Source organism: Ambystoma mexicanum, chromosome 6p (genome assembly GCF_040938575.1).
Source record: "Ambystoma mexicanum isolate Mex_15411 chromosome 6p, UKY_AmexF1_1, whole genome shotgun sequence".
Classification (NCBI taxonomy): domain Eukaryota; kingdom Metazoa; phylum Chordata; class Amphibia; order Caudata; family Ambystomatidae; genus Ambystoma; species Ambystoma mexicanum.
Window position 1 is genome coordinate 945142959 of NC_090935.1, and position 18568 is coordinate 945161526.

The 18568-nt window shown below is 46.4% G+C and overlaps 1 protein-coding gene across 1 annotated transcript in view; it reads left to right on the top strand.

The window, feature by feature from the left end:
- The window catches only part of HSD17B4 (hydroxysteroid 17-beta dehydrogenase 4), a 1724715-nt gene that overhangs the window by 1359273 nt on the left and 346874 nt on the right, over positions 1-18568 (top strand). The window contains exon 19 of the mRNA XM_069625564.1: positions 5550-5656. Within this exon, the coding sequence (XP_069481665.1) occupies positions 5550-5656 (107 nt within the window). The remainder of the gene's footprint in view (positions 1-5549; positions 5657-18568) is intronic.

Below are 18568 nucleotides of genomic sequence, written 5' to 3' on the forward strand. Positions count from 1 at the left end.
TCATTTCCTCTTCTCTGTCCTCCCCATCTAATTCCTGATACCCATTGCCCCCTTGTTCTTCCTCCTCACCTCTTCTTTGATTACCCATTCTGCTTCACTGAACAACGCATACACTTGCTGATGCATGTTCTTTTCGATGTCTGATAGATATTTTCTTTCACCCCGTGTATGCATCCCCTCTTTGTTCCTCCTCCTTTTTTTCCTGTCTGCTTTTCCCCTGATCTCCCTTAGATGTTTCCCGCCACGGTTTAGTGTACCTTGAGGATAGTCGTAAAGTGGGATATAACCCGTAGGGCGGGGGCAGTGAGCTCTGTCCATCCCCTCCCACTACTTCTTTCTTTCTTTAATTTGTCCTCTTTAGTCTCCTCATATAGTATCCAGAGACCCAATATATATTACCTGCTTTTTAGCTTAGAGCCTTTATATTTTGTTAGCAGGTATGAGAATTGCAGTCTCCTTTTCCCACTGGAAGTTGTACTTTAATATATTCCACTATGCCTGTAATACGCGCCACTCCTCTCTAACAGAGTTCACCACGCACCTCTCCTGCTCTACCGCAGGCGTGCACATACCAGTGCCCACTCCCTATTGGGTAGTACGCTCTAATATCTACACTACTACAGCCGATCATCCTCCCTTCTCTCGAGGATGCGTCCTATACACCCTAAAAACAGTCTACCCCCCCTTCTGCTAGAATACACCTATTGTGCAGCGTCTTCTTGCACGGTTAAAATTGCGTCCTGGGTACTCTAGGGTCCCCTCGGCACTGAGCCTTCACTGCCTGGCAGACCTTTGTGAACTCGGCGTCCTCAGTGATGTGCTGTGAACAGGTCTGGTATTACTCGGGGCCCTCCGGAGTCCGGGGAGGACTGATACATCGCGCTGGGGCCTCCAAAATGTAGTCGGGGTGGGGCATAGGGGGGGAGAGGTCAGCTAATTAGTGCATAATAAAAACCAGGTACTCAGAAAATGGAGCACAAACCGGGCAAGTAGTAACACTGTTTATCACAGCTGGGTGAGCACAAATCAAACAGTGAATTTTCTCTGATCGAGAGGCTGACATCTGAATGAACTATGAACAGCAGTTTTATAACAAGAAATAAAATAGTCGGGTTTGCAGTCTCCTCCACCTCCATCTCCTCAATAGTTACATTAATTAGTGAAAGCGTCATTAGAGCAAACAGCAAACAGTACAATAGTTTCCCATCACCTCAACTCCCCAAGTGGCACCACATTTTATTTACAACCCACCCCGGATCATCTTGTTATTAATGAAGCAACATTTGTGCTGACCACCGTAACTTTAATACACTGCCATTGGTCAGCTCCATTGAGAACAATACACAAGACACCCTGCCGCTGGTGGGAAAGGTGACATTCACACGATACCTGTTAGATAATGACCTTCGCTGACTCTGTGGGAGATACTTTGAGAGCTGGCTCCCTCGTCAGTGCTTAGGAACTTACCGTCTGATTGGTCCTCCTAGGAACGCCAGTCCGTCCAGTGTTGCTTTCCCACTGCCGAGGGGCATCAGCTTTCATGTGACCGGCACACTGGTACAGAACCAACATCCGCTCTACCATGTAGGGCGGCTTATTTGGCTGTTACATCACCCAGTTCGGTTGTTTTAATTCCCATATGACGAGAGAATTTAGACTGCCCTCCCTCCCCCCCCCTTTGCACATCCCTGCTGTTGTGGTCACATGTTTTAAATTCAAAAGTTCCCAGATCCAGCCCGCTGCCAGAGATTTGCCCCACTTCACATATTTTTGATTGTGCTGTTTTGGTCCCTCATCTCTTTCGTTAATCAGTACTGTGTTTAACCAAGTTTACATCCAATGTATCTTTACCCCCTGCTATTCCCGTTACCCAGAGAGGAGGTGTGGCTTAGACCCCGTCCCCTCTGCTCCTCAGGGCTCAAAACCTCAGTGACAGGCTCTGTTACTCTACACCAGTGGAAGGGAGACTTTCCCTGTTGTACCCGGAATGGTCCAAGACCATGTCCCAATCATGGGCCTTCTAGGTCATTCATCAGGGTTATTGTCTTCCAATCATTCGGCACCCCCTGCACCACACACCTCAGCCCACTACCCTGCCTCCTGATGCCATCCTCTTGGAGAATGTCCATCAGCTTCTGTTAAAGAGCCGCAATAGAGTTGGTACCTTGCTCAGAACGAGACAGGGGGTGGTACTGCACTTATTTTCTGGTGCCTTAGAAGGGCGGGCCTTGTATCCAATTCTGGATCTCTGGCTGCTGAACTTTTCTTCGCAAGGGCATGGTCAAGATGGCTACCCTAGCCCAGATACTGCAAGCTCTAGATCTGCAGGACTGGTTGGTATCATCAGACCTTCAGGATACCTACTTCCATGTTCCAATCCATCGGAGGCACAGGAAGCATCTTATGTTCGTGGTGTGCCAATAGAATTACCGGTTAAAGGTCCTGCCACTCACTCCCCTCGGCACCCAGAGTTTTCAACAAGATGATAGCGGTGGTGGCGTCTCGCCCCAGGAGGGAGGGCATCCATTTCTTTCCCTACCTGGACGACTGCTTTGTCTGAGGTCGCTTACAGAGTCTAGTATCATGGCATCCTCTCTGCACATGCACCCTTTTGCAAAGCCTAGGTTTTTCCCTGAACTACAAAAAGTCTTAGGTTTCGCAGTCCCAGTCTCAAGGATTTATCAGAGCGGTCTTGGCCACTCGTCTAGGCACGGTGTTCCCGCCAAAAGACTGAGTGACAAACAGCTTGCAGATGGTCTATGTCTTTCAGTCCCCAGAGCGAGTCCCGGCCTCAGCCTTCCTGTGCCTTCTGGGCCTCATGGCTTCCTGCATCATTGTGATGCTGGAGGCAAGGCTGCGCATGAGATTCAGTGGCTTCCCTGTTGCCATTGGTTGCAGTTTACAGATCTCGGACGAGGTGGCTCGGGAACTAGCGTGGTGGCCCGTGCGAGACAACTTGCTGAAAGGCATGTTGTTTCTCCTACCTTGGCCCGAGGTGACGGTGGTCACGGATACATCTGCCTGGTTGGGGCGCTAATCTGTCGGATCTGACAGTGAGTGGGCTGTGGTCTCACAAACACATCAACCTGCTGGAGCGGAGGGCAATGAAGCTGTCCCTGGTCGCTTTCCTGCCCTCTGTGAAACACAAGACTGTGCTCATGTTGACACAAAATACAGTGGTCATGCCCTACCTCAATAAACGAGGTGGTGTGGGCTCCTTGCCTGTGTGCAGAGAAGCAATGCAACTGTGGTCCGGGGCTCTGGAGAACAGTGTCTCCCTGACGGCAACACATTTAGCCAGAAGGGAGAATGGCACAGTGAATGTCTTAGGCAGGCAGATTTTCAGTCTCCCACCAGTGGAAGCTTGGTCAGGAGGTTCTGAAGGAGATCCTCACCTGTTAGGGGGCTCTACAAGTGGACCTCTTCGCTTCCAGTGTTAACAGGAAGTGCAAATTATTCGGCTTCAGAGACTTTTCTCATGCGGGAGCTCTGGAGGAACGTGTTGACTGTTGAGTGGACATTCAACCTCCTTTATGCGTTCTTACCGATCACTGTCATTCTGCTGGTTGTAAGAAGATTGTGCCTGTTCAGAGCCATGCTCATTCTGAGCACTCTGGAATGGGCCTGGAGAATGTGAAGTTGCTGGACATAGCCATCTGCCCTCTTTCGTGCCTTCTGCGGAGAATGGACTTTCTCTCCCTGTCAGAGGGGCGGTACTCCACCCGAAACTCAGCAGCTCTGAACTGTCATGCTTAGCTACTGAGAAGCTGAGTCTAGTGGGACGATGTCCTCGATGTACTCCTTTCAGCTCGGAGACCCGCCACAAAGTCTTTTTATGCATGCAGACTGCGTGAATGTTGGGCTTGGCGCCTGGAGAGGGATCTGTACCCTTTATCCTGTCCTTTATCCCCTGGGTTAGATTTTCTGCTGTCTTTGGCCCAAGCGGGCCTGCAGCATGGCACTGTAAAGGGATACCTGGCTGCTATTTTGTTGTTCAAGAGGTACCCAGGAACAGGGCTCGTTTTTCACAATCCCCACTGTTAGGCAGTTCTTGCAGAGTATGTGTAACCAGTTTTCATCCTGCCAGTTTGTGGCTCTGATGTGGGATTTTAATTTAGTTTTAACGTTTCTTATGGGCGCTCTGTTTGAGCCCCTTCATTCCTGTACTATTTTATTGCTCACCTTTAAGGTGATTTTCCTGGTTGCCATCTCTTCCATGAGACGAGTGAGTGAGTGAGCGAGCTCCAGGCCTTGTCTGGCTTACCTCCCCATTTGGTTTTCTCCAAGGAGCAGGTATCTTTGCGATTGAGACTCTCCCTTATGCCAAACATTGTCTCAGATTTTCATCTCTCTCAGAAGTGCCATCTTACTGAATTATTTTCCTCCTCTTCATCCTTGGAAGGGGCAGAGGAACGATTCAATCGGCTGGAACCAATGCGGGCACCCAGCCTCTACATCTCTGGAAAGAGAGGCCAGGAAAGATGACCAGCTTTTTGTTGTTATGCTGGTACCCCCGCTTGCAGAGCGATCATTAAACAGACTCTGCCAAAGTGGAACTTTCTATTTATCTCAGAATGCAATGATCTGGCTGGTAAAGATGTGCCTGAGGGTCTCGGGGCACATTCCACCTGAAGACTGGTTGCCACCTCCGCTCTGCAACATGGCGTCCTTGTTCTGGACATTTGCCAAGCGGCTATGTGAGCTTCTTTGCACACATTTGCTAAACATAACTGATTACTGATTGGATTGTTCTGGTTTAAGGTGGTGTCTTTGCTCTCCTCCCTGTACCAGATATACATACTGCTATGGTAATCTATCAAAGATGAGGAATCCATGAGAAGAACAAATCTTATTAGAAGAAAAAAATGACTTCCCTCTTTGTAATGTTGTTTCTGATGGATGTTCCTCACATGAATTCCCCATCACCTTACTACCCTACCCACTTGGTGGATAGCAAGTATGTACACCGGGTTCTGCGTGTCCCTCCGAGCCAGAGTGCGAAAGAAGAAGGGTGGAACCAAGGTCATATTGGGCATTTAGTGGCATCTGGCATAGTCGACGTAGAGCCGCGCTGTGTCCCCTGGTGGCGATAATTTTTCCAAAGTACCACTGTGCTGGGGAGATAGATATTAAATATGAGGTATCTGTGGGAGGAACAGCCATCAGAAAGAACATTACCGAGAGGGAAGTAATTGGTTCTTCTTGGTTTGCTCCCGGCTGTAGCTAACCCAGGAGTTGTGGCATTATGCACACTTGACCCTTCATCTCCCAGGTAACAATGATCTTTATTGGAAACACTTATATGTCCTATGTTACATTTTGTCCATTAGAAATACAATTACTGTTAAAATCTGTTGGAAAATAATTATTTCTGAAAATGAAAAATGAGTCAAAGAATAAAAATAAACTCTTGGGCAAAATATTGAGTAGAACACTGCTTTGGTTGTAAATAAGCTACTGAATTTACTTCAAAATAAAAGTTTATTTCAACATTGAGAACATACGTTTGCCTCTTCATTTTTTTAACAGAAGTTATGTCCTCTCCACAGGTTTCCAGCAACCCATATTACACGGACTATGTTCATTTGGATTTGCTGCTCGGCACGTGTTAAAGCAATATGCTGATAACGATGTAACGAGGTTTAAAGCAATCAAGGTATCGTGACTGATTCATAGTTTCTTCAATTCTTGATTCAATATGTTTTAACGAGTAGAATGTCCTTCTCAGATTAATTATTCTAGTAAACACTAACCAAAATGTCTTCTTGTATGAAGGAAATGCCATATAATCATTTAAAATTGTAAGGCTTTTTCCACTTTACCCTCCAAGGCCATGTGCTCAAAGGAAAGAAAAGTGTACACAACAACCTGTAAATAGTCTAACCTGCTCCCTAGGGAGTTGTTCAGAGCCATAGAGGCAGCAATGGTCTTTCTCTATGAATTCTAGGGCGATGAACTACAGACGGAGTCCTTGGACAGCACTGTTTAAACAACCTAAGAAAAGATCTTGCTCTAGCTAGCAATTAATCCAAATCTTTAAAGCATAGACCATCTGCAAAGTACCCACGGTCAGACTCTTCTTCACGAGATGAGCCTCTGTAGTAGCTGTTCAAGGCCTTTCACGAAGAAGGCACAAGCCGTTTTGGAGCAGTACCTGGGGAGTGCAGGATAGTGCCACTGATGGCTAGTTCACCATTGATGCTGGTTTCTGATATGCAGACCCACCAATGAGACATATTTCAAGAGTTGAAACAATAGCTTCTGCCTGCTTCACTATGCCCTTTTCACAGAGTGGATCCGTGGTTCTGCTGCCTTGAAGCTCGGTAAGGTTGAAGGTGTCAAAAAGGCCCATAACAGGCTGTAAAGAGCAAAATGAGGTATCTGTCAGTTCCTTTTGAAGAAGCGAAATTGGTGTTCAGATTGTCAGGTTAAGAGCTGCAGGCAGCCAACGGGAAACAGACTGCAGACCCGGTAGCAGCTTTAAGTCTCAAACCAGAGATATTTCGGATGCTGAGAGTGAACCTGTAAAAAGCTGTTGGGATGTTACAAGAAGGGTTGCTTACAATCCCCAGGGTGACTGATCTTAGGGAGTGGGGCAAGTAACATTTTATGAAGGTTACTCCGCAGAATTATTTGGTTACAGAAGGGCTGTAAAAACAACATGATGCCAGTGTGTTATTCTTCCCTGACTTGGTTCTAAATGAGCAGGTCTCCGATGCAGCCAGGGAGGCTTTTTTCTCATAGATGGGTTTGATGCAAATTATCCACCATGCTTGTCTGGAAAACAAACACCATATTTGCTGGTGGTTTGTGTAGCTGATTCTTGATTCAGACCTAATTTACTCCATGTGTTACTGCCAGGCAGGTGGTCTTAGACAGGGATCTTCATCCTGTGTCTCTCAAGATGTTTTGGATTATGAATCCCATGACCCCTTCGTATTGACTATGCTGTATAGGGCGGATGAAAGTTGCAGTGCAAAAGATCTACTGAGCCAAAGGTTCTAGAATCCTGGTCTAAGAGAAGAGACATCATGGTGCAGAAAATCTTTTTTTTTCTGGCTCTTTGGTATTTCAGTCAGAGAGCAACACATGTGGTTGCTTACCAGTTCTCCTTGTGGCAGCTTTGTTTGCATCAATGCCAGATGTCACTGTTCAGTATGGTTCTGGTTTAAGATCTGTGTGGGTAGACAAAAGCACAGATTGGCTGCATAATCTGATAGCAGATTTAAGCACTCACCATCCATGTGTACCATATGCAATCGCAGATTCTATGGTCCAACAGGCATTAATCGCAGACAATCCCCTCACATGGAGGCATCAAGGCGCTGAAAAAATGGGTACAGTGTGACCCAAAAAGTTGCAAAATAGACCCCTTCCACTACACCCTCACAGCCTTCATACTCCTACTTGATACAGGAAGATCTTTACTTTATGGCGAAAGTCCAACAAGTTTTCAATTCCCTGTAGCACAATCAGGAGTGATTTCCACAGGCTGGCAGCATGAACGGCAAACAAGCTGCCTCTCCATTCCACCCATCTAAATTTGGGCATGACATGGAGATTGGTGGAGGCTGAACGCAGACATCTCCCAGGGACAAAGTGACACAGTTTAGCACTGATAAAATTAGCATTTTGATTGTGTAAAGCTCGATACACCAATTTATTTGTTTCTCCACCAGCAGCCAATAGATTACTCGTGAGCCCGGAGATATATGCTCTCTCCATCCTGCTTTCACCAACATTATTGAGGCTGCATTGTGTATTCTTTGAAGTTTACATACAGCATTCTTAGGTAGGTCAAGGTATAATGCGTTACAAAAGTCAAGCCTAGTAGATATAAAAGCATTCATAATTTGGATTTTATGTGCAAAAGAAAAATAATGCAGCAGATGTTTCAAAGTCCGCAAATGAAAGATGCAAGTGCTGGAAACCTGAGAAATCTAGTTCTCCAGTGAGAGAGGAATCAAGCCACACTCCTAGATTCTAAACTTTCTGAAGAGGGGAGGGGCAAGACCCAAGGGAGGGAGGCCATCCATCTTGACAGTTACCCGGCCTTGAGCTAGTCAGATGTGCTGAGCATATCTACCCTTCATTTTCCCAAAATCAATAAAATTAAGTACTATTAAGTGGTAATCGCAAAGCCTATTCCTTGCTTTGAAGCAAATAAATCTGTCATGAAGCACTGTACAAGCACATGGTATTATTAATAGATAAAATAATAATGTGATGGTTTTGGAGTCATGTGCTCCACTAGAGTTTCAGGATCCCGTTTCCAACAGGTGACACCTTGGCAACCTGAGCAGTTCATTTACTGGGCTTGTCGCTTCTTGGTCACTGTCAGATTATTGGAGGGAAAACAAGATGGAGGACCTATACATCTGATGCAGCTGCGAGCGATCAGGCTTGCCTTGCAAGCTTCTCAGATGCCAGGGAAAACTGTGATTACAGGGGTCGAAATTGGAATTCATGGAGCAAGAGCTGGAAGTAACTCCTGGTTGTCAGGATTTTCCTTTGACCAGGAGTTGCTCACCATGACCCAGGCCCTTTTAAACGTCCATTCTCATGAATGGAGTGCCTGAAAGATGGCAGAACTTGTTTTTTTTTGCCAAACTGTAGTATGCATATACAAATAGACATTTCCTGAACCCCACTTTCTATTGCTGTGTTGCTTGGTCTTGCACTCTATTGCCGTCTGTGACAGTTGAATCTGTTTCTTGCCATGTTGCTTTACATGTCTTCACTTTTTACATTCTCTTTAACTTGCTTTCCCTTTTTTTATTTAACACTGATATCTGCAACCCTGGCCTCTCTAGATTTTTTTGATGACATATGCCCATCATCATCTCTAGCCTACATAGTTAATGGGTAGGGATCGTAGGAGTCGTCCAAAACATCTGGAGACCCTCAGGTTGAAGACCCCTACTTTTCTTTTCTGTCAGTTCTTCCTTTGTGCTGCAAACTCTCATTTAGTCTTTACCTACGTTTGCTGCTATTTATCCTGATGGCATATACCACCATGTTGCACTGTCATGTGCCGGGGGTGTCACTTCAGCTTGTGCAGTGGGCCCGCCTTCTGTGTGTGTGGCCTATTTCCAGGGGATTGCCACACAGGCTTTTAATTTGGCAGGAGGGAGCTTTGTGAGAGCAGATCCTCTCTAATGGGTGATGCTAGGGTTGTACAAAGTGTCTCTTGTCACCTCTTCAGCATTATTGGATTGAGACCAGGGCCTCAGTTCCAGCATATCTTTAGTTACATGTTCAGAAGCCCTTCATCAGAAACTGACTGTTTTTTTAACAGATGAAGAAACTCCAGCTGCAATAGTATTCATTAAAACAAAGTTAGGTGCTGTAGGAGTGACTTTGGTTCTGATGGATACTTTCTCAAAAAAATGATTGCCCCACCTACAATTAGTTCTAATGTTCCTAATCTAGCTTTGGCAAGAGTAATCGTGATAATGTTTTGGTGGAGCAGGTGGCACTACTTATGCCCTAGGGCACTGCCTCCCACACTTCGTCATTTGATACCTGTGTGACACTCCGGATGTAAGTGTACCACTGAGCCCAGTGAGAATGTGAAAAATGTTATGATGTGCAAGTAAGCCGGTCAACAGGAGTATTTTCGAAAACACAAGAATCTGCACACGAAACAAATTATCCAACATTACCCTAGGTTACTTAACAATTTCTTTTCCATCTCTCCTTAAGTCTAGCTCTTATTGCTACTGTCTAACTTGCAGAATCCAAAGATTTCCAAAGAAAATCCTCCTCTGGCCCCTGGTAGTGATTCTTTTACTGTAACACATGTAAATGTGGGAAAAAAGGCTCACACTCTTACCAGGTGAAAAATAAATCCCAGAAATCCAGCGAAGCTGCTGAGGGACTCAGTAGGTAAGGGAAATCAACCATTTATGAGAATTCTCCCTAACAACCGTGGTCATGCATGTGTGCTTGAGAGGTTGGGGCGCCCACCTGTCGCACTTGACAGTGAGCAGACTGTGGTCTCCTTCAGGGTCTCGGGAGCACATCAGCTTTCTGGAGCTGAGAGGAATTAGGCTGGCCCTGGTTGCCTTCTTCCCCTCTGTGATGGGCAAGACTGTGATAAGCCTGACAGACAACACAATGTCAATGCACTAACCCAACAAACAAGGTGGCATGGCGGTATTTGCGGCTATGCAGGGAAGCGGAGTGGGAGCTTTGTAAAGAAGTTGTAGAGGAAGTTTTCAACCACTGGGGATCTCTTCTCTTCTACTGTGAACAGGAAGTGCAGGAATGTCCACGATGGGGAGCTCTGGAGGACACTTGGATGGCCAAGTGTACTTTTGACCTCCTTTATGCGTTTCCCCTGAACCCTGTCATTCTGCAGGTTCTCAGAATTATTTTGAAATGATTTACATTGCGCACCGGACTAATTCAATTTCAATAGGGCACTGGTGTATCAATTAGAATTAATCTTTGCCTTTATCCACTTTAATCATTTACGATTGACTTGCACTACCTCAAATCCAAGTCTCTAACATAACAGATGAGTCTTCAAGGCCCTGCGGAATTCCGGGATCGTTTTAATCTCACAGATTTCTCTAGGTAATTTATTCCATACTCCTGGGCCGTAGACTCCAAATCTACGGTCCCCTTTGCTCACACACATAGTGCGTGGGATCTGAAGCAGATTCTGATCCGTTGAGCGCAGCTGCTGAGTTGGAACATGCCTCTTGATTTTGTCTGGCGCTGTCTTATTGACACACTTAAATACCAGACAGAGAATTTTAAACTCGATTCTCTCCTTTACTGCCAACCAGTGCAAAGCTCTTCTTATATTAGAGGTTGGTGCTGATTCTTTTACCCTATACTATACCCTAACTGCTGCATTTTGGGCCACTTGCAATCTTCGCAGCTGATAGGCTGGTATACCCTACAACAATGTGTTTCCATAATCCAGTCTTGAGTTGACCAGTGTACCAATAACCACTGCTTTGTCTTCATTTGCAGTGAATGGTAGGATATGTCTCAGTAGATGTAGGGAGTGGAACGCTGCCTGCACCTTCACGCTAGCCTGAGCCCCACATTCCATATTGTCCTCTCAAACACAGCCCAAATTTGTATATTTCTTAGCAGAATTCAGCTGTGTCCCCAAGAAGCATGGTGTTTGTAACTGCTTCCTATGTTGCAAATGGTGTTGTTTTGAGGTGAATAAAGCCACTTCTGTTTTGCTAGCATTCAGCAATAATTGATTGGCACACATCCAGGCCTGTACTTCTTGTAGACACCGTTCCACTATCTTATACGTCTCCTCTGAATTATGTATCCTCATGAACACCTGAGTATGGTCTGCATACAAATGGAAGTGTATGCAGTGCTTCCTGAGAATGTCCATGGGTAATTTGGCATATAAATTAAAAGGCAGTGTGGAAAGTGAGGATACCTGTGGGACTCCAAGTTTTTTTATCACTGAGTCTGACAAAAAGTCTCCAAGCCGGACTCTTTGTACTCTTTTGGTGAGAAAAGATTCAAACCATTGAAGGGCTTGCTCTGCCACCCCTCCCACTTCCCTCAGGCATTTCAATAGGGTCCCGTGGTCTACCGTATCAAAAGCAGCGGACAGGTCTAACATGACCAACAACGACATGTCCCCCAGATCTGCCATCTCCAATAGGTCATCCCAGACGGTCAACAATGCCGTCACCGCCCCAAAACCTGGTCGGAATCCGGATTGTAACGGGTCTAGCTAACCCTCTCGAACCACATGTTCCTGCAGAGGTCCTGCTAATGGTCTATAGTTCTGAAAATTCTTAGGGTCTAGGTTGGTTTTTTTTAACAGCAGAGTAACCACAGATTTGTTCAGAATCTGTGGTACTACAACTGATGTGAGAGATTTGTTGACACATTTTGTAATAAATGGAGTAATATCTGGGGCTACTCGTTCAGCCACTGAGGATGGAATAACAAAGAACACATCATTAGTTGCCTTCAAAGCAGAGAGCAGGGAACACACCCTCTCCTCACATACTTCGGTAAACGCAAATAAGTTCTGGCCCACCCCAATATCTACACCGGGGACTCCATCCCTCTCTACATTGGTCTGAATCCCTGCACATTATGGACTAGTCACCCCTGTTATCTCCGGATCCTCTTGAAGATCTAGCGGTTTCATTTCTGTGATCATTCCTTGAATCAACTCTATTTTATTAATAAAGTAGTTATTGAAAGCATCTGCCTGTGCTTGTGATGATTCTGATGCTGCTGAAGCACACCCAGGATTCGCTAACTGGGCGATCACTGCATACAATTCCCATGGCCTATTCATAACTTTGTCAATTTTCTCAATTGTGAATTTGGATTTGGCCTAAAAAATATCCTGTCCATATTCTCTTCGGGCACTCTTAACCAGTTCTAAGTTGCTCTCTATACAATTATTTTCTGATATCTTTCTCTAAACATCTAAACTGACCCCTAGTAGACTTCCTGACTTTTTTGTTGGAGAGGGGACTGTTGATTGCATAGCCTGGCCATGATCGATCTCAGTGCCCTTAATAAAAAAAACTCCTCACATGAAAGGGCATCATCAATCTGTGCCAGAGCTTGTTTCAGAGCCTCCCCCGAAATCTTCAATAAGTCTTTTGGCTTACAGAACTGACCAATCCAATTATCCGTATGCACCTCCAGAGTTTCCTTAGGCAGTGTCAATTCAAATACTCTGGCATAGTGATCCGTCCATGATACTGGGATTATCTCTAAATAATGAATTATCTCCCCTCGATATAACAGGACATCAAGACAATGACCCTGACAATGTGAGGGAGATGATACTAGAATTTCCAAGCGTCCAGAATCTCCCTTAATTCTCTACCATCTACAGATGTCATATCCTCAGCCCATATATTGAAATCTCCCAAGCATAGCAACTCATCATGCTTACTCCCTGTGTCTGCCAAGAATAATTCTAAATTATCCAAAAAAGCCCATGCTGGGCTGGGTGGTCGATATCCAAACAAGATTAGTATAGTTCTGTTTGGGTACACTGAATACAGGCATGCCCAATCAGGAGACTGCGGGTCCATGTTGAATCTGATAGCTCTTGGCAAGGCCCGGAGGTTGTGCAACCCAGAGTTGCTGGACATGTCCATCTGCCCTCCCTGGAACCTTCCGCAGAAAGTGGACCTGCTCTCCCAGTCAGAGGGGCAGGTTCTCCATTCAAACGTCAACAGCCTGAAACGTAATACTTGGCTACTGAGAGGTTGGGAAACAAGGCGTGGGACATGTTGGGCGACGTCCTACATGTCCTTGATGTACTCCTATCATCTCAAAGTCTATTTAAGGCTGCAGGTGGTGTACATTTTTGCCTTGGTGCCGGGAGTAGAGTTTGCACTGTTTTATCCTGTCCTTTATCCTCAGTTTGGGTGTTTTTCTATATTTAGCCCAATCGAGCCTACAGATCTGCACTGTGAAACTGTACCTCACCACGTTTTTGGTCTTTAAGAGGTCTCCAGAACAGAGCTTTTTCTTCACAATCCCCACAGTTTTGCAGTTCTTGAGGGGCTTGGGTAATCTGTTTCCCCTATGCCAGTTTGTGGTTCCAGTGTGTGTTTTGAATTTGGTTTTGACATTCCTTATGAGAGCTTTGTTTGAGCCCCTCTGTTCTTGTTCTATTAGTTTGCTCACCCTTCAAGTGATTTTACTGGTCCTCCCTAGTTGGTTTTCTCCATAAAGGAAGGTAATTTTGAGAGTGAGATCCTATTTTCTTCCGAAATTGTTTTTGGATTTTCATCTCTCCCAAAAGACCCATCTTCCTGTGTTTTATCCACCGCCCAATCCTTCTAAGGCAGTGGAATGTTCCATCGGCTGGATCTGGTGCAGGCTCGCACAGCTACTAGGTCTCTTGGACAAGGGACGTCTGGGAAGGTTACAAGCATTTTGTGGGTTATGCTGACGCATGTGCGGACAGGGCTGTAACTAAACAGACCCTGTCAAAGTGGATCATACTCTGCATTTCTGAATGCTATGATCTGACTGTAAGGATGTGCCCGAGGGTCAGAGAGATCATTCTTCCAGGGGATTGGCTGCCACCTCTGCCCTGCACAGGCGAGTTGCTGTCCTGGACATCTGCCATGTGGCGACATGGACTTCTCTGCACACATTTGCTACACATTACTGCTAGGATTCCCTTTCATGACTGGATGCTGGCTTCAGCAGAGCGGTCTTCCAGAGTTTTCTGTTCTAGGTAGTGTCCTTACTCGCCTCTCTCTGCCAGATCCATGTACTGCTATGGGAGTGTATCGCAGATGAGGAATCCATGGGAGGGAGGAATACATTATAAGAACAAATTAGTTACTAGTCGGGAATGTTCTTACTGATGTATGTTCCTCCCGTGGATTCCTCATCGCCCTCCCAACCTGCCCCTCTTGCAGGATAGCTAGCACACCATCGGTTCCGCTGCCCCTCTCGTCGGAGCGCTAGGGGGAAAAGCTTGGAACTGGGGTCACTGGCACAATGCCTCTATATATACTGGCTCAGACGTCATGTCCAGTGCGGGGCGCATCGAGGGAGCCGACGCAGAGCTGAGCTGCGCCCCGGCAAAAAAGGTTTCTGAAGAACAGCTGTTCTGTGGATAGGATATCTTAGATGAGGAATCAGTGGGAAGAGCATCCATAAGAAAGAACATTGCCGTGAGATAGGTAATTTGTTCTTTAGTTCCACAGCCCCTCAGTGTCAGCTTGGTAGGGAAAAAGGGTGTAACTGAGGTCATGGGGTGTGGCAGCTCGATATATTCCGGCCCCAATCTCGTTGCCAGGAAGGTAGAGGCATCTGGGGGAGCCGCTTTACGCCCCCCCGGTGGCAGAAACTTTTCAGTAGATCAGCTTTGCTATGGCTAGCGATATCATAGATGCGACATCCATCGGAGAGACATCCATCAGAAAGAACATTACTGAGAGGTAAGTCATTTGTTCTACAACAAGGCCTAGTATAGGCCTAAGAAGAGGAGACTGAGGAACAGAATACCTGGGATATTTCCTAAAACACATGCTTAAAGCAGAGAGGCTGAGAGAAAGTCCAGACAATGTGTAATTCCTCAAGAATCCTTCCAAGGAACAGTTGTTTGTTTTGGATTTGATTAGCGAAGGAATGTACATTGAAGAATTGGATTTGAGAACTTTTATTGACCAAGATTTTAAACCATTTGTTTAGTTTAGTTTGTTTATTTATGGACCGCAACTAACCCTCAGGTATCTGGGCGCTTACATTTGAGCAAAGGTTACAGAAAAAACAAACATTAAGCAGTGGACTAGTGTTACAAATCAGGCCAATAGGCACAGCATGTGTCCTGCTATGGGAACTGTACATCCCGGCGACAAGGACTCACATTCTTCCCACACTAAAGACACAACCCAGTGCCTGCGGAACCTAATGATCGGCAACCTTCCCCGCAACCGCAGATGCGGCATGCGTCTGGGTAGTCTAAATCAAAGGGCGCTACCACCAATGTTCAAGCAACTGTCGAGACGCATCAGAAGAAGGCGCCGATGCCGCACAAAGCCCCGGTTATGCCGAAAGCAGTGCAACCGCTGGCCCTGTCCAAACACTTTCCTGTGACACCAAGTATTACCGAAAGCATTGCTAAGATCGCTTCGGCAGCAAATCAAGGAGAACGGTCGAAGGACTCATCGAAACCTAAGGATAAACTTAAGGACTCGTCGAAACCTAAAGATAGGCCCAAGGACTCGTCCTAAGATGCGCCACAACCACTGGAACCTCAAAGACTTTTCAGAGAGTTCAGTGTCTCTTTCTTCGATGTTAAACAGAAGAAATCTCGACGTTCTAGAGAAGATGATCAGCTAGAAGAGCCTTTTCCACCCCTAGACTCCTCTGGTTCCTCATTATGGACCAGGGAGAAGTTTGAGTGGTGCATGAATAAGTTAGAGGGATTTGTGGAATTCTCAGAGAAGTTCACACCCAGATGGCCTTGAGAGGAGAGCCGTTTTACTCCTGTGGCAAAATTTCAAAAGATCTTTCATTCCTCTCAGGAGGAAGAGACTCATGACCTCACTGAAGATGAGATCCCTATAGACCAATTCATTGAAGATGAATACCTCTTTGGGGACTTTGTGGGTGATCAGTGACCCCACAGAGGGTTTGCGAAGATGACCACGACCGGTCAGTCGACCCTCCGCCTTGGGCATCACCTACCCCAGCACCGGAACCTGATGCCCTGTGCATGAATTCCCTCCACCCTACCACACCTGCTCGACAGGCCTCCCCAATTGACGACCAGATGGCGTTTAACACTGTCTTAACGAGGGCAGCGGAACATTTCCAGATTACTACTCAGGAAGCTGTACCAGAGGCTGATTTTGTTGAGGACATCTTAAGAGAATATCCACCTGCCAGCCAGGCTATTCCATTGCTGAATTCAATAAAAAAACGTTTGGCTCCTTAATTGGTGACACCCACCCTAACAAGGGCTGTCAATCCGAGAGTCAAAAAACTGTTTCGCCCTTCCCCTTCTGATCCCCTTTACATCAAGGGACATGCTACTCCAGTTCCCTGGTGGTAACTGCAACCAGGAAGAGGGTGGGGTTCCCCTGTCCACAGGGGAAGCGCTCCCAGACAAGGAGTGCAAAAGGTTATGCGCACTGGGGAAAAGAGACACAACTGCTGAGGAAATTTCCACTTGCATAGATAACACCACTTTGTTGGTTAGCTAGTCAGAAGTACAATGGAATATGCTACAGAGGGCCTTCAAGAAGTCTCTGAACTGTTGTGGGCTTGCTTGCTTTCCATTGTAGCTGAGGGCAACCAGGTTAATGACAGTATTCTCAAAAATACATGTATGCAGCATAAACAGCTGGCAGGACCTTGGTACAAGGTACCCTCCTGAAGAGGCACGCCTGTTTATGAAACTCTGGTTTCAAACCAGAAACCCAAGCTTCATTTATAATTAATCCGGTGGAGGAGACCAACTTGTTTGGGAAAGCCGATTGACGAGGCGCTTGAAACAGCTAAAAAGGAACACGACACCCTCAAGACCCTGGATTAAATCGCCCAGAGGTCTTCCCAAAGCAGAGGGAGCAGTTCTCGACGTTCCTTTCGTGGCCAATCTCGCTCACATCACAACCAATATGGCTCTGGAAATAACTGGTCCTCACCTAAGGGAACCAACTATGCTACCCTGTATTCCCCAAGAGGTCAACAACGTGGAAAAGGAAGGAACCGAAATTTCACAGCTAGAGGCTCCCCAGCCTCAGGTCAGAAATGACCAGCAGATCCTGGTCCCCTTCCATACCTCCCTGGTCGGGGGACGTCTAACATAATTTCTTCAAGCATGGGAAGGGATAATAACAGACTAGTGGGTACTCAAGACTGTCGCCCACGGGTACTGCATAGAATTCCGCCGGACCCCGCAATTTAGATCTCCACAATCAAGACGCCTGGCGCCTGAACACCTGCGCATCCTGCTGCAAGAAGTCAAGATCCTGCAGGAAAAGGGCTTCTACAGGTAAGCAAAGGTATTTATTCTACCCAAAAAGGATCTCACCATGCGCCCTGTGCTAGACAAATTTGTCAAACCTCAAATGTTTCGTATTGTCACTCTACAGGAAGTAATTCCCCTGTTCACACAGGGGGACTACATGCAACATTGGACAAGAAAGATGCATACTTCATATTTCAGTGTTGCCGGCGCACAGAAAATACCTCAGATTCATGATGGAGAACAAACACTATCAGTTCAAAGTACTACCCTTTGGCAATACCTCATCACCAAGGGTATTTACATAGGTACTGGCAGTGGCAGCAGCACACTGCACAGGTTATCCATCCCAGTTTATCCTTACCTCGTCGACTGGCTCATAACAGGGAATTCCTACGAAACACTCAAAAGACGAAAGACCTCTTATTCAGCCTGGGGTTCACCATCAACAAGAAGAAATCCAGCCTAGACCCCAGCCAACTCAAGCAGTTCCTAGGGGCTCTAATTCGAACAAAGGACGGCCTCATCTTCCCCTCCAATGAGAGGGTCCAAACCGGGTTGTTTCAGATTCCTATGCAGCCAGTCGGGAGGTGGCGGTACGCAAGGCTATGCGACTGTTGGGTATGATGGCGTCCTGCATTTACTTGGTTTATCACGCGCAGTTGCGAATGCGTCCAATGCAAGAGTGGCTCAACAGTCAGTGGTGTCAGGCCAGCGGACAATGGGACGATCTAGTGGTTGTCTCGCCAGCCCTCTTTCGCTCTCTGCAGTGGTGGTCGAGGGAAAACCTCTTGAAAGGAAAGTCCTTCACCATCCCCGCAGTAGAAACCACTCTCACGACAGACACATCTCTCACAGGGTAGGGGGCTCACCTGCTTCAGCAGACGGCGTGCAGCGTTTGGTCCCCAGTAGTAGCATCCAACCACATAAATCTGTTGAAACTGTTAGCGGTGTTCAAGGCGCTGAAAGCCTTTCAGGCACAGCTGCAGGGAAGGACTGTCCTGATCCTTAGAAACAGCGCCACGGCCATGTACTATCTAAACAAGCAAGGGGGCACTCACTCTCCAGGGCTGTCCGAACTGTCCCAGAAGATTTGGAAATGGGCTC